Source organism: Liolophura sinensis, chromosome 5 (assembly GCF_032854445.1).
Source record: "Liolophura sinensis isolate JHLJ2023 chromosome 5, CUHK_Ljap_v2, whole genome shotgun sequence".
Taxonomy (NCBI): domain Eukaryota; kingdom Metazoa; phylum Mollusca; class Polyplacophora; order Chitonida; family Chitonidae; genus Liolophura; species Liolophura sinensis.
The window spans coordinates 8,319,659-8,344,643 of record NC_088299.1 but is presented as its reverse complement, the minus strand read 5'-3'; the positions used below and the strand labels follow the sequence as shown (position 1 = coordinate 8,344,643).

At 39.5% G+C, this 24,985-nt stretch overlaps 1 protein-coding gene across 1 annotated transcript in view; it reads left to right on the top strand.

Annotated features, from left to right (window-relative positions):
* LOC135465772 (neuropilin and tolloid-like protein 2) overlaps nucleotides 1-24,985 on the top strand; it is a 74,270-nt gene that overhangs the window by 15,556 nt on the left and 33,729 nt on the right. The window contains exon 2 of the mRNA XM_064743102.1: nucleotides 13,971-14,018. Within this exon, the coding sequence (XP_064599172.1) occupies nucleotides 13,971-14,018 (48 nt within the window). The remainder of the gene's footprint in view (nucleotides 1-13,970; nucleotides 14,019-24,985) is intronic.

The following is a 24,985-nucleotide window of genomic DNA, read 5'->3' as shown; positions in this document are numbered from 1 at the left end:
TGGTATACGAATGTCTGTTTTGACGCCTAGACACTATAGTTGGAATTTGGCCTCTTTGAAATCTAGTCTTGAAAGCGTAGTCGTAATTATCCACTGCGTTGTCTTTCGTCACAATGGACTGTTGTCATAAACGGTGTAAATTTACTAACATCAGGATGACAGTGTTCCCAAAATACACACCCATTCAGAGAGCAAGAGAATTGCAATGATTGCTCGAAAGCGCAGTAGAAATCAAATTATAAGACATTAAGTCAGACTTATTTCTTAGTTTCTTTGGTAGATTGTGTTATACGTCGTTTTGGCAATTGGCGTTGCGATTATTGACCTTGAACGTCCCTATTGATTGACGGCTTGTATAGGAATGGCTGTTTCGACGCATAGATTCATACAAAAGTAGCGTCTCGCGATAAATATGTTTTTGCATTGGTTTACCCATTTTCTTTCACCCATTGGACTGACCTCGATCCCGTTCTGAGAATGTTTATGTACTTCCGTTTTTGATTGTAGCACCAGCAGATTGATTTGAATTGACTTGAAATGACTTCATACTCGGTTTTATCAGCCTTGGGTATCGGTAATTTGTACTACTTTTCCGTTCGCTTAAGCCACAGGGGCGTAATCTCTCCAGATCAAGAGAGTCCGGCGAATGTCTCGGCCGAATGTGGCGCACATCTCTGATTACGCCTTTCCCTAAGTGTGGACCCATACCCAACCTGCCTGTATCATGTCCGATTGCATCGAGTCTAAGGAAGCCTTTCGCCGTCGGGACCTCGAGGATTAGTTTAAGCTGAGCCAATTTATTTCCGTCCGTGTACGTGCGATGTAAGAACTCATCGACCTTTGGCTGTCGGTGGAGGCGTGGAGACATTCTTATACTGCTGATGGTCAGAGTCTTCCGATTCTGAAATACTGTCGAGGTAGCGCAAGCTGTACATGTCATCTTTCAATTTGTCGATGACCATGATATAGGAGAAATACTGTCGTGATGGCGCCAAGTTGTAAACGCGGTATTTCAACCTGTGGATCGCCACGATATGAGAGAAATACTGCTTGCGTAGCTTAAATCTTTAAATACCTTTTTTTTAGTCTGTCGAGCGCCACGATATGGAGCAAATAATGTCGACGTGACGTAAACCCATAATCTTCATACATGAAGTTTTGTTTTTTGCTTACAGATGATGGGCAGACAACGGCTCTGAACCTCTCTTATATGGCTGTCTCTTTTAATCATTTATTTTATTTCCAACATTCGCTTATAACACTAACATCAGTTACTGTTATACCGTCAATCATGTTCATATGATCAGTTATATCCATACATTCAATTCTATCCATACAATCAATTCTTTCCATACAATTAATCCTGCCCATATAGTCAATCGTATCCATACAGTCAATCATGTCCATACAATCAATTCTCTTCTTACATTCAATCCTACCCATAAAGTCAACCTTATCTGTCCAATCAATCCTGCCCATAAAGTCAATCCTGTCTGTAAAGTCAATCCTATGCATACAGTCAATCCTGTCTGTACAGTCAATCCTGTGCATACAGTCAATCCTGTCTGTACAGTCAATCCTGTGCATACAGTCAATCCTGTCTGTACAGTCTATCCAATGCATAAAGTCAATCCTGTCTGTACAGTCAATCCTATGCATACAGTCAATCCTGTCTGTACAGTCAATCCTATGCATACGGTCAATCTTGTCTGTACAGTCAATCCTATGCATACGGTCAATCTTGTCTGTACAGTCAATCCTATGCATACGGTCAATCTTGTCTGTACAGTCAATCCTATGCATACAGTCAATCTTGTCTGTACAGTCAATCCGATGCATACAGTCAATGAGTAGAATGTAGAGTGTTAAATGTTGTAGCAACATCCACATATTCCAATACTTCCACTGTCAAGCGTAATGTAATACACAGGTATCGTGTAACTCCGAAAAAAAAAAACAGAACAGCTACAGTTGTGAATCACTATTCTGGCTGAGCCTCAATAAAAACCAAAATATTTAAACTATAATAAATTTTTTTTTTTTTTGAGTTACACTACCTTTGCAACCAAATACAACCTGCGAGTGAGGTATGAATCCCGTGAGCTGAACACGTGTGCGATTGTCAATTATGAAGTACTACGAAACCGGCAGAATAGCCATAGATTTGGTTCAACTCAATTCGCGCAATCTTTCTGTTATCGCGGTTTATTATTCCGGTTATCCCCAACCTTTCTCGCTTATCCTTCCGTCTGTACAAGACTGTTCCATGTGTATACAAAAAAAAAATGGAACAAATTAAAGCCTGGAAGCAAATATAGTTACCGTGGAAAATATAGTTAGCATGGATCGCATTATAGGTAACACTTCATATTATCAGTGCTCTGATACTCTAGCGAATCCAAGCTTAAGAATTGCCGATAAGAAATGACATACTGGATGTGGTTACATTGCATGGTGTATGCTCCCCACCAGTGGCTTTACGTCCTCTGTGACATGTGTTATAGGTAGTTGTTGATGTAGGTAATTACGGAATGGGTTTATCTCCTTAACATTATCTAATGTCCTGTTTACTTGAACCTACGTCGCGGTGTTGTATTTTTTCTTGAAGCATCCATCTTCTTTTCTGTGTCAGTCTGTTCCTTTCGCGTCAGATACGTTGATGCTCTGCAGAGATGAGAGATGAATGCTATGATTGGCTTAATGTAGTTCAGCACGTGGAGCCATGCCGCGAGATAACGAAAGCTACCTGTACCAAAAAACAAAAAAGCAAAAAAAAGATATAACCATGTTTGCCCAATGGGCCACGCAGGATTTGATAATATGAGCAATGACTTATTTAACAAAACTATATATACAAGCTGTAGTATACAACAGATATCTATTAGGTCACTAATTAGAGGATTTCTTGTGTCACGTATGGTGAAGGGATGAAGGTCAAAGTCAAGGTCATTTGACCACATCCTTTCTCTCTATTGTCATTGTGTTTGCAATGTTATGTCGAGATCAACCCAATGTTAGGTTACGAGATCAGAGATTGGGGAGACTTTCTCACGGATGCCCATGAGGGTACAGCAGACTGGGAACGTGTACAGCAGACTGGGGACGACCAATAATTTAATGTATGTAAGGCTGGTCGGATCAATTTCGCATATAGATAACTGGATTATACAAGTGTATAATACACACGTAGTGATTAACCAAGTTTCTAATCAACCCTGAAATGCACAGAGAGTTTCCACAAATAGGTCTGTAGACTATATTCACGTTATTCGTTCGCCCACCGACATGGAACACTTCCAAGAATGCTAACAACTGCTGGTAGTTCGGGAGAAATAACGAAACAAAAGAAACTGTCCTGGGATAACATCCCTCATGCAGAGACGGACTCAGACATAGCTCTGAATTTGAAAGTATTCTCTTACGTATAATATGTGTTATTATATTCGTTCATGTTTATACGATCAATTTGGCAGGTTCTACAGGATCGTCATTATATTGTTCGTGTAGACGATTTGGTTGGCAACCCCTCATAGAGCGTCTGTGACTTTTTGCTTCGTCTCAACATGACCTTGACACGCGTTTCCAATACATAAACAACGCTTTCGTCCGTTTCTGGTCCCTTCAGATTTGAACGATATTGTTTTGTGTACAACAAGAAAAAGCCGTGATTTTTATGCCTATAACTTGTGGTCACATTGAAAGTATAGCGTTGGTGCGTTGCAATAAAATTTTACCTTCGGTGTGTTGATTTAGGACCTTTCATGCTGGTACCTCAAGACCGCCTTCAAAATCTCTTAAAATGTTCTTTGACACTATAAATTTGGCTAGTGTTTCTTGAGTCATAATTGGTTTGGCACATGTTTGTTGACGCCCATAAAGGGTTTGATGGATGTTCTTTGGCCACATAATGGATTGGGCGAATGTTCTTTAATCTCCAGAATGGGTTTGGCCGATGGCGCCAGATTTCAACCTCCACTATTATTTGTCATTCTCCTTTGATTCCCAGCACAATGCCGGGAATTCTTCTAGCATTATTCTTTGAATCGGCTTTTAGCATTAGTGGTTAGGTCCCGTACTGAATCCCCGTTCGGTATAAATATATCGCATGAGGTATCATGTTTGGTGTCTTTGGCATGGTGATTGAGTGAGACAGCATTTGTTTGGAGAGAGGCGAATCCGTGAAGACACTGCCATGATTTTATCAAAATATTGATGCCAACAGACAAAAACAATCAAAGAATCTAAGGACCCAAAGCAATACAATACAGCTGAGCAGTATCCCATGCCATGATAGGTCAGTGCGTCAAATCTTTTTTAGATCACCCCGCCTCGTAAACAAACTTCTCCCAAAACAGTCAAACCACTGACTTCGGCTTGTGTCTCAACTGCCATTGAGATCGAACGCAAAAACTGTCCAACGGCCGTAATGTACCGATATTTTTTAACCATTTAACAAATGTCACGAAATTTTGACCCAGCATGTGCTCTGATTTAGCACAACACGTCATATATTTTTATGTTGTCTCAAATCAAACAGCTTGTAGATCGTAGGTAGAATACTAAAAATCCGGCGCCCTCTATACTTGACATCTATTACTACGATGTTTATATTTAATTTAGTTTGTTAGGTTCGGATATGACAGATTCATTACGCCGAAGCCTGTTATCCTTCCCTTTAGGGATTTTATCTAATTTCATAGTCGATGCCATGAATTCTGGATTTTGTTACATGCATGGCTTGATAATTTTCATCCAATCTGCGTCTCTAGCCTGACGTTTATATGAATTCCATGTCAGAACAGGAGCCCCCGTGGCCGATGTGGCTGGCGTGCCAGCGCGATGCAATGACTCATGACCCTTTCACCAATGCGATTACTGTCAGTTCAAGACCAGCTCATGTTAGATTCCTCTCCGGCCGTATGTGGGAAGGTTTGGCAGCAACCTGGGGATGGTCGTGGATTTCCCCCGTGATCAGTCCGTTTACCTCTCCCCATATAATTCTGGCCGTCGTCGCGTTAGTGAAATATTCACGTGTGCGTCGTAAAACACCAATCAAATAAATAAATATATAAATGTATGTGACAACACTCATAATGGTTGTACATGGTTTCTGGCCCCACAACAGCTGAACCACATCTGAAGGCGGTTTATGTCTCTACCGTCACTACTTTGTGATAAACATGCAATAACTACATATATTCAGTAATTCCATTAATAATTTTCATGTAAATAAAACCGTTTGAAATGTTTCAGCTTTTGTAATGGTAATGGTTCATCAGATAGTCTTATAATCAAGTTTCCGTTATGTCCAGTACGCATATCGAAACTCAACGTAACAGGCGTGGAGACACTGCATGATTTTCAGCAATAAAACACTGTAAAGCGTGGGAACTTTATTCGCCGGAAGTGTTAAATGGTCATAAACTGAAAGTTAAAGTCAGAACGCATTTCTCCAAATACATTTTGCATACAGTCGGATATCTAAAGTTGTTATCAGTGGTGGTTTTATAGTGGAAGCCTTATGTAATTTCAAGCTAATGAAAGAAGTGGCTTGGTTTCCCCAATGGCACGCATGCAAACGTTGAAAAATTTAACTGCTTCAGCTGATCTATGGGGTGTAAACTACATTTCTCTCTCTCTGTCAAAGTTTGGAACTCGTGAGTGGGTGGAAATCCCAGAATGACTATAATTAGGGGATATTTTTTAAACATAACACAATTAACGTATTGTGCTGATTGAGAAGATACGTTTTCCCTCTGAAAAAGCTATAATTGTAAGACTCTTTTTTTCTATTTCTGTTTTAGAAATTTCGAACAGTCTGCTTTATAGACTTTTTTTGCCCATTATTGGAATGATGATTTACCTGTTGGACACAACTTGGTAACGTGAAATCTCGAATTTACTAATGGCATTTTGCTGATAATTCTGAATAAATGCATATTTCATAACTAGAGCTCCTGAAGGAAACATCCCTGGCATTTTTCGAATTTAGACGTGTAATGCTCAGTTCATGCGTCTATCTAAATCACAACACTACACCTTGGAAGCCTACACGATGGTCCCATTACATACTGCAAAAAAAAAAGGCAATGACAAAAACAATTTTTACCAGTGTAATGTTTCTTTGGATCACCCAGTATGTTTTAAAATAGATGTTACAAAGCTCTTACTCTTTGGCATGATCTGTGACATTCGTAAACATTTAATATACATGAAAGTGTCATGTCGTCAACATTGTTTTGGACATCTGGACAATATTGGTTATCGGGAGATCATAGGGATCATACCTCGGTGGGGGTCATACCAAAAGCATTAAAAATGTACGTGCTGCTGCTAAGCATCGCGCTCTGTACTGAGAAGTTAGACCAAGCAAACATGATTGGTTAGCCTGGTGTCAGTGTAAAAGTGACTGGGTGGGGTGTCATGTCTGGTGTCTTCGGCATGATACTTCAGTGGCTGTAGCAGCACTTTGGCAGCAAAGATTCGCCCTGCCACAAGACACAATTATGTACACTCACTTATTGACACCTCGTCGACCTATAAATGAAACATTTTTAAATACGACGTTAAACACCATACATGCATACATACATACATACATACATATATACATACATACATACATACATACATACACACATACATACATACATACATACATACATACATACATACATACATACATACAAGTACAATAATGGTCAAATCCCTACTTCTCTATCATAAATCCATCATCACAATTTTTCACTGAGCCTCTTCTTATCAATAGTTTGTGTGATTGCTTTTTGGAAAATATATCTTACGCATGTGAGTTTTGCCACGCCTAAACATCCGTCGAAATCTTTGAGAACGTTATGATCGAGATCTGATATAAATTTAAGGTTTTGGTTGATGTATAACCTACGTGGTTTAAATTCTGACATAAAGCAAAATTCAACCCAAAGATCATGTTAACTTACATAGCTAATCACGTATGCTGATGATTTATTTACAAGAATGTGTGTTGTCGGTTTGTTCCGGAATCAGTAACTTCTACCTACGTTTTTGTTCGAACGTGTTTCACTATATATTCAGATGAACTGTGCGGCATTGGCTCGCGGCTATTCTGTACAAATTAGATTAAGCGTTGGCCAAGTACAGACGTGGGATTTAGTGCTCCTTGTTTGGCCTCAAGAATTTATTTATTTATTCACTCTTACAAATCCCAAAGTGGTCCTTCTTCTTGTAGGGCCTGTCTCATAAAGAACGCGTTTAAATTATTCAAACAATTGATTACCGCCTAGCGTTATACCTTGCGAGAAATTACGTAATTAAAAATGTTTGAATTCTTCAGCCGGAGAGTCATGGTGCGATCCTCGTGGGGGAAGGAAAATAATGAAGTCACACAGGATTCTCTGTCAAGTTTCACGGAGGATAAATAACTAATGACTGGCTACAGTCTGGGATTGCTACGTTTGCCGACTCACAGCGTCGCTCTAGCATTCACGGTATACACACATGTCGATCGGCTAAACTCTGATGAGTAACTGACTTCATCTTCTTCGACAACATATCATTTGACAGGGGCCGATCCCACACTGTTGGTTTTGAAAAGTCATAGTTTGAAATTTCATTTTAAGGCTTATTCGTTTAATTTATATACGAATTGAAGTTTGTCAGGTCTAGGTAGTTTTAAATTCAGACAAAACTGTCTTGATTTCAACGTTTTGGCTCACACGCATTATATAAGCATTATACTGAACTTCAAAATTTCGACTGGACAAAAACATCGCTTCTTGCAGGCTCTCTCTTATTATACTTTGGATAACACATCAATATTCTGGGAGCCGAATTATTTCCTGGAGAATCCAGTAAGCTTCCAAAAACACTGTAAACAGTCATTTTTAAAGAGAGAAGAGATCTGGTGAGATATGTCTCAGAACGGCTCTACAGATTCGAAAATAGAACAGTAAACTGCTCTTGCTGTACCACAATATAAACTGCATTGTGTTACGTTCCGCGTGCTACAGCAAACAAGAGAAAGGCGTCTAGGAGTGCTTAGTGCTGTAATAGTTTCCATGACAATATTTTATATGTGGTAGTAGTAAGACTCGTTTACTTAACCTTGAAATCCTTACTAAAGTTTCTTCCCTGGGCTTTGGTTTCTTTTACGAACTGCATAATGAAAAGGCTACTGCGTGCAGATCACATGCAAGACTAGTTGTGTCAGTTTGTATCTGAACCAAAAGGAACTCCAGTTTCTTGAGTATATATGACGTTATTTTTGTTTGACCATTCTATCGTATCAAGCAATTTGCCATTGATTGTACTGGACCACGAAGGACATGTCGGTGTCTATTGTTACCCACACTGGTAAACGGCTTGTCACTACTTGAAACACCAGAGAAAGACATTTCCTGTATTGCTGAACAAATTACTTGATAGAATTACTAAAAACCATACTGACAAGGTCTGTACATGGTTTCTTCAAGGCAGTCCAGTTTTCTCAACCCAATAATACTGCTTGATATCGTAAAAGCCAAAAATTCTGGGTATGCTGTTGAGCAAAAATCATATACATAAAGAAAAAACAGATTGCTAAGACTTTTGTTTATCTGGACTTTAATAACTGTTATATCGTATTTATACAAAAGTAATGCAACACAAAGAAGGATAAGGAACTTTACTACATCTTTCGCCTTAATATATACACTTCTTTTGTTCTCCTCTATGAGATCTGTGTAGAATGCAATGCAGGATCACGGTTAAGAAGGATGTGTTTTATTTAGCTTTTCACCGACCTGTGAAGTTTGGCTGCAGGCTGCTCTGGATTCGATGGCACCATACCATTACTCGTTTTTCAGCTTTGAAGGAATATTCCGAGGACCATTTCCGACCAGCCTGTTTATACAGGGCATATGAGCGCATATAGTCTTCCACAAATGAGCACAAGGGATAAACCAAATTAAGCCAAAATAACACCAATATAGCTTATGGAAACCGCCTGAGCCTTGAACTCCATAATCGAATCTAAGGATTTATTTACAGAACTTATAAGCTGCTGCCTGTATAATAGCCCCTTTTTCCCAGAATTCCTAAACGGCTAGACCCATTATTGATGACCGGCGTCTACTTCCGGCTCAGAATCGGCCAATAAGATCCTCGTGTCCCCGAACCAGCTAAAGGTCCCGAGTATGTCATGCGGGAGTATAATACCGAAACAATGTTGAATGACACTCCCGATGGATCGATTCAATTAGAGATGGAAGGCTTTTCCAGACGGCTTATGGTTGCGTAAAAATTGCCCGAGATATCGGAGGCCTGTCTATGACCCTGGCTATCATATCTGAACAGATGTGTCTTTTGTGGAATTGTATATATGCAAAGCATTTGTTCCAGCTCTCTGCCTGTTAACTGCATGTCAGAATTAACTAGCAATCATCCATTGCGATTTGACACGGTACCCCTTGGACCCTGTGCGCCGAGCAAACAGTATGCAGGGCTCGCTAGGACTTATCGAGTATATAAATTAGCAGCGCAGCGCTTTGTAAGAGAATAGGTAGACCCATATATACAGATACATCTACCATCCAGAGAGGCTTTTGTGTTGTTTTGGAATTGAGTCTTGCGATTGTAGACTTGGGACGCACCTTCGTGGTCAGCGGGTAGAATACAAATGTGGGAATTTAAAACTTTGATTCTGAAACCTTCTGGGTATATCTAACGCCCAAAACGGTATACACCCTTTGAAAGACAAATTAAAATGATCACAGTACTGTAGTAATATTCCACATCTATGTGTACGTTATTTATTTATTTATTTGGTTGATGTTTTACGCATGAATATTTCACTTATACGACGGCGACCAGCATTATGATGGGAGGAAACCGGGCAGAGTCCAGAGAAAACCCACGATCATCCACAGGTTGCTGGCAGACCTTCCCACATTCTACCGGAGAGGAATCCAGCATGAGCTGGACATGAACTCACAGCGATCGCATTGGTGGGAGGCTCTTGGGTTGTACGTTTTTTTGTGATTTGAGCTGAATATATGTGTGGGAATGCGCCTCCATGATCTACGAATGGTATACGAATGTCAGACTTGATACGTAAAGATTGCATTCGCATTTATGCTGCTACATTTTACTACAACAGCTTGGCAAATTACAAAAAAACTTCCAATAGGTAAAGGAAATTAACTTACCAAAATATCCTTGTCACATGAAAAGCTTACTCCAACGCGGTAAGGAAGAAACCAAAAAAAAAAAAAAAATAATAATAAAAATTATACTCGCCGTCTCTGATTGAGCCAATGTGTAACAAGTTAGTCACATGAAGGATTCAACGAGGAAAAAAGTAAATATTCTTTTGTAACGAAAGCAATTCCTTGTCTTTGCCTCGTCAGACTGGCGTGGGAGAATCTCTAACAGACTCGACATAAAAAAGTGAATAAAGCGACAGCAAAAAGTCGTTTGAATCCAACAAGAAACATTTGAAGGGCGTAGGATATCGTGACATATTCAATGCAACGCAACATAGCGTCATTTGACAGTGCTAAAAAAAATAGAGCTGGCCCAAAATGATTGAATTTAGGATCGTTTGCGGAGATTTGGGAGTAAGGCGGATTCAATTACTGAACAAGTGTCTAGCTCACACCTTTGTCCAAAACCGACCTGGTCTTGGCCGGATTACAGCTTGCCGTCAATAAAACCAGCTCCAAATTAAATCGCCCTCTACGTCTCTCCAGTTGCAAATCCAATTTTCCTCGCAAACAAATGGATTATTTCTTAGGCGATCTTCAATGGAAATGAATGAGTAAGAGTTGTCAACATCCACATCTGTGGATCACACTTCCTTCGGCAATGGTTGGGCGAAAGGTAGCCTACCCTTCTCCTTTTCTCCCTGCCATCCCTGTACCCGCCAAGGGTAACGAAGCTGAAAAAAGCTGCTTTTATAGTAAAATAATCCGACCTATATTCAGACCTTCGTAAACCATTCGTCATTTATTATGTACATTTCCGGTCATTATTCACAAGGCCAATTTCCATACAACATTCAACACAAGAATCTATGCGTCGAAAGAGGGTCGTCGATGTGGACGTCCGTCTGAGGATGTAGCCCGTTTTTTTCTTACATTGCCCGGTGTATAATACAAGTAGGGCAACGATGATGAAAACACTTCATACTAATTTGCTTAGGGTAAAAGGCAATGATCCCTCCTTATCTAAATATATTTTCTATGCTGTGAGTAGATATATAATAAAAACAAAAAGATTTCTACAGTGTTGGATGAAAATACTTTCTCGCTTTCTGATGCCACACATCTTCTTTCCTTCACATTATAACCAAGGTTCTGTAAGTCTTTTGTATATTTAACACAACTCACTGTTTACGTTTGTATCTTTTGTTATTTTGTTAACGCCTGTAAAATACTTTGTAATCCGACATGTATAAGATTTGTGATATTATTTGAAAGGAGAAAGGCATGTAAGTTCCAATAACTTGTCCATTATCCCAACTGACGATTGTTAATGAAAATAAGTTTAAAACAAACGAAAGGAAAGACGCCAAAGAACTGAGAAAGTATGATTAAAGCCAGTAAGGTGCTGGAAAGAAACAAAGAATGTAGCATGCATACTCATAAATTTAAGGAGTATCCACATCGTGTAACATTCTAGTTAATCAGTTGCTCTAATCAAAAGCATGCATCTCATTAGCTCTTTGATTGCAACGATGTCTATATAGCTAAAGTGGAGATTGTTTTCAACCCGGTGCTTTAACATCCACTGGTCAATGATCGCTTGATTTTCAGAACCTAATTCATACTTCTCCTGACCAGGAAATAGTTTTTTTGTGTTTTGCTTGGTTTTTTTTCTACAACAAATTTACAACTGCACATGCATAAATAATGGCATGTTGATCTTTAAAAGCTTCTTCACAGATTCTGTTAGTGAAACAGGGTTTTTTTTAACCAGCTACTTTAAAACTTATTTTTTGGACACTCAATGCTGAAAGGAACGCCTTCCTTGGATGTTGTGTTTTAGAGGAAGTATTCCCTTGCTTTACCATTCTGGTAAATTCTTGGCCAGCATTTCACGGCGGTCCTGGTCTTATTCCGTGAATCATGTTGATGGTGTTCCGCTCTGAAGAGAGATCTCTACATTCAAAAGCAAGCCAGAGGGATAACACATTCGAGCATAGCAGGGAATACAAACGCGATCATATCACTTATCACTTATCACTGCGGCAGTGCCATGGAACCATTGCTGAAAATTGGTAATTGGTAGATGCCGTTAATCACAATATATATCTCAGCTGTGCTTTGATAACGACTGTCACGACAGGTATCTCCGCTTATTGTAAGACATAAATCCCAAAGGAAACTAGCGTTAGTCGCATTCTCAGCAGAATGATTAAGTGTTATCTTTCGAATCAAGTTGTGCTTGTCATAAACCAGCCCTTGGTAGTTATTTTACATAGACAATTCGTCATCATTATTGTTTGCATTAAAATTCGGAATTGTCCGTACTTGCAGTATGTGTTTTTGTTACGCACATTAGCCGCATGGTCTAATACATGCAGGCTACCATTCAACGTTTTGAAGAAAAACACGCTTCAGCTTGTAGCCACAAAATTTTTTGACCCACTTGGTTATTTAGTTTCTAATCCTTAGTTATATAGGGTACAACATTGCTTTACTGTATATACTGTTTTCTGTTCTTTCAATAATGAATTTCGTTACCGATAGATTACCATGTTAGGCTGTATCTAGGTCAGTAGTCGATATGAGATCACGGAACACGTGACCCGCGTGTGGCACACTCCTCGAGCATAAATTAACATGCTGCAAGAAATTTGTTTCATATCTTATATATCATCTACCCTGTCGCAAGATCAGTATTCTGGAGTGCCTCTGACTTTGCCACTAAGTGTAGGAAGCTCGTTCATAAGGTATAGTTATATATACAATGTTCTCCAAGCAATTTATGACATGCATATTTTTATCATGGAAAATGTAGCGTGGGTGAAGCTTTAAGCACTCGCGTTGAATGTGATCATGCCTTTGGCATTTGTAGTCGAGCTGGCTTGAAGTCTACCGCGTATGTGCGATCAAGCGAGTCGCGAAATGGTCAAATGTCCTCTTTGCGACAAGCTGAAAAGGAAGAGAAACACATACATATGTAATATTCGACTGCCCTTTATAGAAGACGGTGTGTAACAGGCCTTTTGTTACAGGGTAACCTTCATCTGTGATAACGGCCAAATTTTCTATCATTAATGTCTGTGATAGTTTGTCTGTGGTACTAGGCTACCCAATATATAAATGTCCGCGTCATCAAGCTTTTCTTAACAGTATAACATTGACCAGGGAAAACGATCGAACGGCTATCATAAGCGTCACGTCTGTTAAACATGTTTGAAGAAAAAGTATGGCGATTATGACCATTCGAAAAAATGTCCTTTTCTTAACTAGTCGACTCAAAACAATGTTACCTATCAGAGTTTTTGGGTTAAGAAGCTGTGGGTATTAAACATAGGCTGTTATCAAAGGAAAATATCAATAAAAATCCCCAGGCATAGCTTCGTAATAGCTGGATTGTACACTGTTGTGGCTGCTCTGTAGTTCTACTTTCTGTGCTGTACTCTTTTATACTGGATACTCTTTTCTATAAAGTTTCAATATGGATTATCTATTTTCTTAGTTTTAACGCCGTCCCAATCGCGAGAACTTGGAACAAGACATGGACTGTCTTTATTTAAGCTTCAGAGCCCCATATCTTTTGTAGGAAAAGCAGTGAGCATTTGCATTCCCCTGCATATTTATTTATATATTATAACATATAGTCACTGAATGATTTTTTTATTGTCACAGTTCGATATGTATTCCATGATGAGGAAACGGATACATAAGCTGTTTTAGCTTCTAATATTATAACTCTTATAAATATTCAGAAAATTTTTAACAGATCCCATTTTTTGTTTGTTTCAGCTGTATTCCTGGGAATGTTTCCCACCGGCCACGGATTTGGGAAAAAAGGTGAGATGTAATTATTCAACGGAATACATTTGACCACGTCCTTTGTCACGTAAACATATGTTATGTAAGGGGAAAAAAGACTGCATGTCATTTAAGGACTCGGATGTAGATGAGAAGATGTATAATTCATTTCAATCACAAAGGTGGGGGGTTAATTTCTGCAACATTCAGAGTAAATTAGCAATCTGTGCTTTTTCTTTCCTTACGGGGTATGATGCCTGAATATACATCACCGAGAAGAGAGATATTTTTCAACATCCAGATTATAAATTGTAATAAATTTACGGCTTTTTGTAATACCAGAACTGTTCTGACCCGAGGTGCACAGATAATGAAATGCTCAACCTTTCATCTCGATTAATGAAGTGTTGTTAGCCTGCTACAGTATAATAATGTACCAGCCCACTGTATTATGGTAAGTTTTTGAATAATGAAATGTTTCTATTACGCCATAAAGTACATGGTTGAGTTGGAAATTATTAAAGCGTCCAAAAGCATTGCAAGCATGACAAGACGACAAGTCCTCTTAAGTGTGTATTATTTGATTTGAGTCGGAAATCGTTGCTTTCCCCCCTGAAAATCTTCCCTTTAGGACAAAAGTACGACATGACTGGCAAGTCCTATGCGGTTCGCATTAGTTTTAAATTCTCTTAGTTTTTAATTCTCTGAAGACTCAGAAGATGTCCTAATTTCTTACTTTATATACTTTGATCTTTGATTGGTGTGTTCATCTGGGCTTTGCTTTGACAATTGGTCCTCCAATTACTGACCCACTGACCCGGAACGTCGATTACAGTGGATAACTGGTGTGCGAATGTTTCCTCACGTACATACAAAATGTCTACAATGGATTCAGTTTTATTGCTGGAGGATAAAATAAGTTTTCAAGAGAAACACACTTAACATGTCAGAGCGGCCTGTGGAATTGTTGTGAGCCTTAAATATAACTATTTTCTCAGTTGTGTCTTAAAGCCGTGCGTCTCAGTTATCCTTTGTTTTGACAGCCCTTTGAGCGTTTAGTTTTGCCTTGGAGAAGTTTAGTCGAACAAGATGTTACCGGCTTGCCTTATGTGTACCAAGTCCTCTCACTGTCAGTGCACATTTCGCCGGTTTGTTGACGCTGGTAGGGATAAAGTCGTCACTAATTTGGTACAAATGTTACTGGTTGAACTATATAAACAAGGGCTTTAGCAGGTATGTAGAGGAACTCTTTATTAGCGTGGACTAATCTCGACCGTCTGTTGGCCATTGACCCAATGGCTGACCGATGAAGTGGAAATGGTCAGGGCCAGGTTCAGAGTGGGAGGCGCTGGACTTGAGCGGCTGTCACTCAAACCGTTATAAATTGTAACTCTTGCTTAATCATCCCCATATGTTTCGGTTCATAGACAGCATAGTCAAGTGCTTATAATCCGGCAAGAATGATAATTTAACGAACTCTGCACAGCGTGACGGAAAATAAATAACATTTACGACATTTACGACATGCCACAAGGCGGAGTTTCCATGCACTGTAGAAAGATTTACGGCAGTCCTGGCCCATTATGTTCTAACGTCACGTTGTGCAATAAGTAATTTTATTGCCCAATGCTTGTATCTTCAGTATAATCAAAAGATAAAATGTAATCTATGTACCACGATCACAGTGTCAGTCCGAGGATGTCTGCAGAGAAGGCGGAATCTGACGGAATAGTCTGAGTGAGTCCCCTGAACTGGGAGGTATGGAAATGATTTCCGTTCATGTTCCAGCTTGTTTGTCTGTAACCTTCGCCCCCCTCCCCCTTAGACAATGGGAATTTAAGCTGGAGGTTTTTGTTTCTCTGTGTTATTACTAATCTACAAATCTGTGGCATTTGGAAAGCATAGATGTGTATGTCAATCACCAGCAGACATCTCGCATCATGTATCTATACATATTCTGCACGCCATGTTAATTCCGTAAGCATGATTTCGCCATCTCTACTGTGACTAAGCAAGTCTACCAGAGGAGCAATTGAGACTCTCTGATTACCATTTAACGCGATATTGTAAACTGAATTCAGATATTAACTGAGGCTGTTATGAGAACAGGTTTAGGATAAGAATATGGGTACCTCTAGTGGGACATTAACATTTGTATTTGGTGTCATATTGCTGTCTTCCAATTACAAGGAGATACCCGTTGTCATACGATCTAATCCTAAACGTTATCACATGCTCATAGGGATGAAAAGTCACTGGTATGTTTATTGAGTGGCTTTTGTTAAAACATATTATTTAAGTGTCTGGACAGACCGACAGTGCGATCAACCGACAAACCTGTGGATCGGCCGACTAGTCGACAAACAGACTGACAGACAAAGCTCTTCGGAGCTGCCTGTCGCAGAGAAAAAGGACCTCAGATGCCACCTGAGGTGAGTTGTGCTGGGAATGAATGTACTTGTTGCGTTGATTATAATATTACCTTTGTGGCGTATTTACAATAGTAAAGAGTAGAAGAGTTTCGAGTTTCAGAGAACCTTTGTTGACATTAAATTACCGATGACCTGTTTCACAGTGTTCCAGTTCCACAAATGAAATCTCTTTTAGAAACTTCTGAAGTTAACAAACATTCAGCTCCTCGGTTTTCTCCATAGTTTTTGAGAAACTTTTTTTAAACGCCCATGTTATCGTAAATGTGATCAACAGTAATGGCCTAACATTTTTGACAGGTCACATGATACAGCAGACTTTTTTTACCTTTAGCCATAAAAGAGTTCGCACTCGAAAGTATTTAAAATTCGTTGAAAACCAGTGGTATTATACTCTTGGAAAAATATCAATCCACAAAATGGAGCCTGTTCAAGCTCAAGCCGTTTTTCCAATGCAAGTTAAGTGGAAGACTATAATATAATTAAGGCGTTCAGCATAGAGAGTAAAACCAGAGCACTGACGACAGTGTCATAGCTGGCTAATGGTCACACGTAACCGGTGAAATACGGCCTCTTGTCAGTTTATCTCAGTTGAGGTTTTATTCTAACTGTTCATGTAAATGCTTAAACATTAGCAACTTACATGCTTCCTAGCGCCTGGATTAAACAGAATTAGGTCAGAAAATGTAGTGATGTTAACTGCAGTTTTTTTAGGTGTCACTGGTCTAGAATTACTCAAAATGCTGTGTTGTCATCACATTTATGATTCTGTAATATTAAAACAATGCAAAGGGCCCAGGTCTCTGGGATGCGCAGATAACACACGAGTTGACAGGTTTATAAAAAGGCCAGGAGACTTGAGCATCTCATGACCTTGAGATCGTCTAACTGGTCACTTAGTAACGCTCTTCTCTTTACCGTCACTCGTGATGTTGGCCTCAACGTGGACAGTCTGAAATCGTGGTGACCACTAACCACCAGGCAGATAATATCCTCACAACAGTGTGTGGGCAGTTACGATATTTTTAGTAACATTACGAATCCTTTTAAAAGGTTGACCAGATCTCCCTAAGACTGAACGGAATAATTCAATTCTCTCGGCACACACGTTAGATAGGCCTAAGTTTAGTTCGCTGTTTCGTCACCCTACCTTCACTGAGCCGCAAAATCTCTGGAGCCAGTTTGACAAGAACAGACCAAAGAATAATTTAACCATTTCGCTGTTAAATACGATGTTTCATCACCCATACATGCATGTTGTTTTTGTCTAAATTATGTGAAATTCTGGTTCCGCCCTTACCCCGATGTATGTTTCTTCCGGTTTGTTATATGATTGTGGATTTCAAACAGGTATATTTTCTTCAATAGTGAGTGTTTGCATAAATTACACTATTTAATTGAGCATCCACCTTTACTAAGTAGCAAAATCTCTGGAGCCATTTTGTCAAGAACAATATACGCTGGTCAAAACTGGACTGACTAGTGGTATTGTGCAAGAGGACTGATTATATATGTGTAAATATAACCAGTTTTTCACAAAAAAAAACCATGAGGGAAAAGCGACAGTAATGAACAAATGATTTCACAGCTTTTAGCCCAAATTATACCTAAAGATCTCATGTTCAGGAAGCAAAACCGACATGTAACTTGTATATACACACTGAAGACTAAACTTCCGGAATAGATTCTGGAAAATGGCGCCTCTGCCGAGTAGCAGGACGTTTAATTCATGTCAAATATATTCATATGTCCATAAACCTTTCGTATTTCACGACCAATTTAAAATGTTTGTAATTTCATATCATGCGTACATATATGTGTATCCTTAAGAGTCGGTACAGCAAGATTACTGCATGGAGCGAGAGGAATGAGTATTATCTCATATCTGGACGTCTGATGACAGTGATATTGTTCAACGAGCAAACCGTGGCAAAAAACAGCTTTTTCACTAGCTGTGTGAGTGGCGTTGCAGATGCTATCCGAATCGGCTGATTTATTTCTAGAATTGCATTAATTCACAAGGTCATGTTACATTTTTCACGGTGCCTGAAATACCGTGAGATTGTCCTGTGAGGATTGACGGACTAGAGGAATTTTCCCTGAAACGAGTTTTATATTGCTATGTAATAAAAAGTGCACCGTAATAGCTTGAGCAGATAAGGAACTGGATCATACCATTATTGCCGGCGGTTTCTGGGTGATTCGATGGAATGAAATAATTTTATTTATGTGAGCATTGAACTATAAATCTTCTCAACTTTTGTTGTTTTTTTTTTTTGGCATAAAATAACTATAGTTGAAAATATTATGGCATGTGAGCTTTTATGTTCAGGAGTCCTATTCATATTTTAAAAGGCTATACCTGCCCATATACAAATAACATTTGGTGGAATTTTTCGCCTACTTGACAGTGAATACGAATGTACATTTAAATCAGGGCAACAACAACACTGATTGTTTGGTAATCTTATTTCATTACTTCCCCTGATGACCTTTGTTATAAAAAGGATTCTTTCATAGGCTTTGTCAAAAATAACCTTGTCAAAAATAACCTTTATGAACCTTAAAACATGAGTGCGGGGTCTGCACGAGAAAGGCAACAGCTGTGGGCCTGTAATATATGTAGTGCGGACACTACTGGATTTTAAGTGTTTGGAATCTTATAGGCCTACCTGAAATGGCTGTGAATATATGACCTGAACACGTCGCACAGATTGTGGGTTGTACTTAACAGAGAACGTCTAAATAATTCCTGACCGAGATTGTAATTATTATTCCAGCGCTAGGCTGTAGCATTCCTGAGAGACATTTATTGTTTGGTAATCACGGATGTAGTTTTATCTCTGACAAGCAGAAGAGATTAGATGATTAAGATGAATAAGCCGAAAACCGACCTATAGATTTTCCTTATCATCTACACTCTTTTTGTCCCGAGGCATGGACCCGTCTACTGCCAGTGTGTGTCCTGGTCAGCTCGCTAGAAGGGAACAATTCCAGTAACTGTATATTCATTACCTCAGCAATACAACGCGTACCTTAAGGCCTTTTCTGCGAATAGTCCGATGGACGTATAGTATTTATTTATTTCACTGATGTTTATTGCCGTGCTCAACATTGTTCATTTATTCCACAGGTCTGCCAGGAAACCTGAAGATGGCTTTCGGTTCCCCCGGGTTCGGGCATGCCATTGTCGTATAAGTGGTTTTGGGTTCAATCCCAACCCTTTCTAATTTGTTTTTTTTATTTCACACATTTCTCTGTTGTTATAATTTATCATTGTTAACACCATGGTTCTTACGACATTATTAAACGACCATTTCAGATCAATATATATTATCCCCAAAACAATGCACAGTCTGTGACAATGCAGAGACAAAGCCTTATTAAGTGGTAAACCGCTCTGAGACATGGCTCTTAGAAAAGACGAGCTTTGCAGCAGGTATGGTTTACACTGAACTATTTCACCTCATTCGTGTAATTGATTCGGTTTTAGAACAACTCATCTGGTGTGTTTAGCTTCACACAGGCCGTTAACTGACCTGTTCAACTCTACGACATAATGGCACGAAAGTGGCTTTACTACTTATCTATTTATTTATTTGTCTGGCCTTTAACGCCGTACTCAAGTATATTTCACTTATATACGACGGCAGCCAACATTATGATTGGAGGAAACCCACGTCAAAAACCTTCAAATGTACTGCCAGAGAGGAAGCCCAGCATGATCTGGACTTGAACTCACAGTAATCGCATTGGTAAGAGGCTCCTGGGTCATTGTGCACTGCGGCTTTACGTCAGTCAAAAGGTTGAGGCCTTGTGATTCCAAGTGGCTAACCTTGTCTCTAATTTCCTCCAACATCCGGTTCGATTCCTATTACAGAACAGAATAGCTAGCTCTTACCTTGCATGCTCAACAATGGCTAAAAAACTACTAGATGGTGCTTTACATTTTGCTGTCGCGATTCATTTAAACGTGCCTGACTGTAGATGACCCAGAAAGTGGCAAAACGGCAAATTGCATTTCTCACCTATTTTGCTTTTCAAAGGACTTTTGAGCGATTTTTACTTCTATGAAGAATTCATCTTTTCTCCCTAGGAAGTTTATATGAATATTCAAATTGAAATTCGGTGAATGAGTTCTTTTTTCTGGAAAGCTTGATGAAAGATTCCAAATTCTTGCTTGTTTCAGCCTCGTTTGTATTAGTGAGGTATAGCCCTCACAAAAACAAGATGTTGGTTAGTACTCAGTATATACCGCAATGTGTTAATCAGGCTATGGTGATTTGTCTGCATCGACACTCATTGAGAAGTGGGTAATTTGTCAGGAGTTGAGCACCGCGATGTCAGTGTAAGAGGTCAACATGAACTCGTTAATTGCGCTCATTAAACTCCACTCAGACGGGCACAGATACTCGTAACGGCGTTTAACTATCATGGATACTTGCCATTTGGGTGCGTACATTATATGTTTATCTCTTTTTGCATCCATTCAAGCAGCACGCAAGATCCTCACTTCTTTTTGTTCGCGTTTTGGGTTCACTTTTTTTAGATGTAGAGCACACACTGACACGGTATCAGTCAAACCATATGGTTGTATATAAGCGCAGGCATGAGACGTCAAGGATTTATAGCTTTGTAATAAAGCTACGGTATGGGCAATATTTCGAATATATATGTGCCTATTACGCATTTCATTTGTTTTTACCACATTCTGTGATATTACGGTGAATATTGCCACAGGCAAGGTTGCTGCAACGTGCTTATAGGCGTCACAAAGAGTCATGGCCAAAGCTGATCTTGTTTCCATCATGTACATGCATATTCTTTGGAATTTCTTATTAGCTATTGAACATAAAGCGAGTTATGCTGTAGGAAAATTCTTCTCACTCTGTACAAAAATAGTACAGTCTAAAATACGTGCGTAAGTAAACTCAGGACGCGAATTTTAATTCAATTGAAGAAAATAGTATGAAGGAGTGTTTCGGTTATTTCTGCATTACACATCAACGTGTTCTTTGATGTTGACATACAAGGTACATTAAAACCTCATCGCCATTCACATACTGGTGTATCATTATAGCATATGTATTTAAATATGAGGGAGAAACCAAACACGATGTGGGAAAGTTGTGGTATTAAGTAAGCATTTTGCGTGAAACAGGTCGTAAGTTTCCACTGGGCAAATTCCCCGTTTCCTCCCACCGTAAAGCTAACCGCTGTCGTTTATAAGTGAAATGTTCTTGAGTACAGTGTAAAATTTCAATCAAATAAATAAATAATTGTATGTGAAGCACACAACAAATTAGCGCCATTTACTGCCGATATAAAAGAACTATAGTTAGCCCGTCAATAGAGAAGCCAATGTAGAGGAGCTGTGTTTGGTTACATGACAAATGAGGCATGTTGTGTATAAAACATCTCGCTGCTTTATCCCAGTACCGTTAATTGACAATCATATTCCAAGGCAGCTCTGAAGGCCTTGTCTGAACCCCTTAGTACTCGTTTCGTTTTTTAAATGCAGACATGCACACAGTCTGTCTCATTTCGTATTTTGTGACAGCCTATTAGTGCCGTAACTGCCTCAAGGTCAAGTCTTGCTCTTTCGTAACACCTGGCAGCGTTTTGAAAGCTCTCCTCACACGTTACTTTTTACATTCATGTTTGCTGTTAAGCAAGCTCTTGCTTAGTCATTAAGTAACACTGGTTTCGTTTGTTTTGACGGCTTTAGAGATCTTCCATCAATGAAAGGTAAATTGATACCGTGGGGGAAAAAAATCGACCTTGAAGCCGGTATTTGTGTGGAGCGAATGTGTCTCTGGTAAAAGTGTGTACAAAACCAGGTTATCAATATTCACAGATACGCATGTAATTTTAGATTCACCCAAAGCAAAATTTGGTGGTGAATAATTTGCAATCTAGGGGTCGTACCAAAGAATCGTATACCAATAATCAAACGTATATAAGCCTTCCAGGTCAATAATTGCAGAGTGACCATTGACTACCATATTGCACTATTGCACTGTACCGTATAGATGGAACTCTGCCGTCATTCCTGTCTGCAATCTTCTGGGAACAAAGTGAAAAGACGGACGGAGTGGGGTGACGTCATACACACGAATTAGAGATAGCCAGAATCAAGGTTTCAGGAGACACCCCGGACGATAGTTACCAGGGCCCGCATTTGCCAAGCAACTTAAGACTTAAGCCATAAATTACAAGTCCTTAGAAAGCCAGAACAGGAAAGAACTCAAATTGTGCTTAGTACATTATTTTGCAGTAAAGAATCAGTAAGCAAATCTTGAACTTTCTAGAGCAAAACATTTTAACTGCATCTGTGATTGAATTTTTGACTTAGGTCTTAAGATCTTTGATAAGTATGACACCAGGACATCGAACTAACGTTCGCATCAATGAAGACAAACGTGAACTAGTCGGGTTTGAAATCTAAATTGACTGTGTGTACAGAAGGTTTATTTCAAACAAAGCAACTTTTTCTGTTGTTTTCGGTTTGAAAAATTTAGAAGATTTGGTTGTAAGCGTTCTCAAAGAAAACAAGTGCACGGAAATATACCTTCTGTGCAAAAAAATTGCAAGGTGTAGACAAATTTTTGGACGCCATTACATGCGTCGCCAGCAGTCGAGGCTGGTTTATATTTTAAAAAGGCGTCTCTCAAACTCGTATGGAATCTTTGAACCGGACGATGCTGAAGTTTTATTACATTAGCCCTGAGTTTCTTGAGACATCGCTAAGGCTTCACCTTTTTATGAGCTTATCAGCGGCGGGTAGGTGTGTGCTCGTTACGCTGGGTCTCGATCACTCCCATAAACGCAGCTAATAGATGGGTTTGCAAGCTAACTGGCTCCGCTGTTTGCTGTCGAGGATAAACACAAGTCGGCTTTAATTAGGGCCCGCTATCTGAAGTGGGGCTATCCCCAGCTTCAGCCAGCTGCTCAAAGGCCAGTGTTGCATTCCAAAAGTTGTCTCGTTGCTTTCCGAAAAGAGCACCACGCCGGGCTTGTCCTCCATGAATTAATTTCCAACCGAACTTACCTTGCAACCGTCACTCATTGTTAAGCAGCTCTGGCAGACTTCTTCTTAAACGCCAGATTAATTACCTGTCACAGCGCATGCGTGAAAAACAAACCAGAACAGACTGTTAATGAAGTCTCATCACTCACTTTGGCCGCATTGCTAATCCGCAAGACGGTGTAGTTCCATCTCTCATTATTGCTCCGAGTCGACAAGGTAATCCCAAATGGCTCCTCGGATAGCACACTTTCAGTGCCTAAGATGTATTTGCTAATTATACATTTCTATACATTATACATCGCTGAGTCAAGCAGCTATATTGGAGCACGGCGTTGTTGTTGGTCGATGCTGTTCTTTTTAAGCTTGATCTTGCGCGGGTGGCAATTGGGATGCGCCTGCGTGGGAGCTTATGGCCGCATATCGATCATTTTATCTTGTTCTTTGTTAATTTCTTCCGCGTCAACCTAATTTGCAACCAAACTTCACTAAGAGGAGATACCTGACGAAAGAATAAACTTATGGAATTTTTTGGTACGCCTGAAGCCATAAAAGAATGCCACGATCAAAGAAATCCAAAACGTTAATTACAATCCATCATGAATTCTTTCTTGACAATAAACAAGGCTTCTTTTTTGTTGCCTACTAACAAGTTAGCACCGAACGATTCAATGTGGTGTGCTGTTTGACTCATGTATGACGGGATATTATCTCATGACGGGATATTATCTCATGACTTCTTGGGGATGTCAGTCGTGCGTCTGATCTACGGCTTCCGGTCCATGCTATCATTTCCTTCGCTACATACCTGGCACCGACAAAATCTGTCTGGATTTTGGGTGGATGATGGTGTCATCCTCAAGTTGCATATTTCAGTTCTGTAAATAACACTTGAGCATGAGATAGCACTTATCTACGTCTGCTGGCCTGGCTCGCTCCAGATTCTCTGTTGCGTGTCTTTTAATCCGTCTGCCTGGGTGGTGAGTTAAAGGAGACTGTAGTTTCTATGGGAGGATTTCAACTTCATTTAAAAAGAACAAAGTTACCTTATCTATTGTATGAAGAGACAAACATACTTACTCAATCATATTGATTTAATTCAGTGCATGTGTAGACATCGTTCACTAAGTCTGCTAGAGTTCGATTTCACATGACGTCTATAATATTGACATTCTTTTTGACATTTCTTTCCTCTTTTTTTTTAAATTTTCACCTTTATTGCTGTCCACCGAACTGCACTTTTCTACCGCACTTCTGGCTCCTGCTGGCTTCCTCTCCGACCGTATGTGGGAAGGTCTACCAGCAACCTGCGGATGGTCGTGGGTTTCCCCCGGGCTCTGCCCGGTTTCCTCCCACCATAATACTGGCCGAAGTGAAATATTCTTGAGTATGGCGTAAAACACCAATCAAATAAATCAAATAAATATAATGCAATTTTTGGACCCACCATACTCTTCAAAGTGTTTTTTGTCTTCATGCCCAACTATCCAGAACTTCAATTTTCGGACTCCTTTCCGTGATACTCAGGGTACAGTTTTCGGAACCATTTT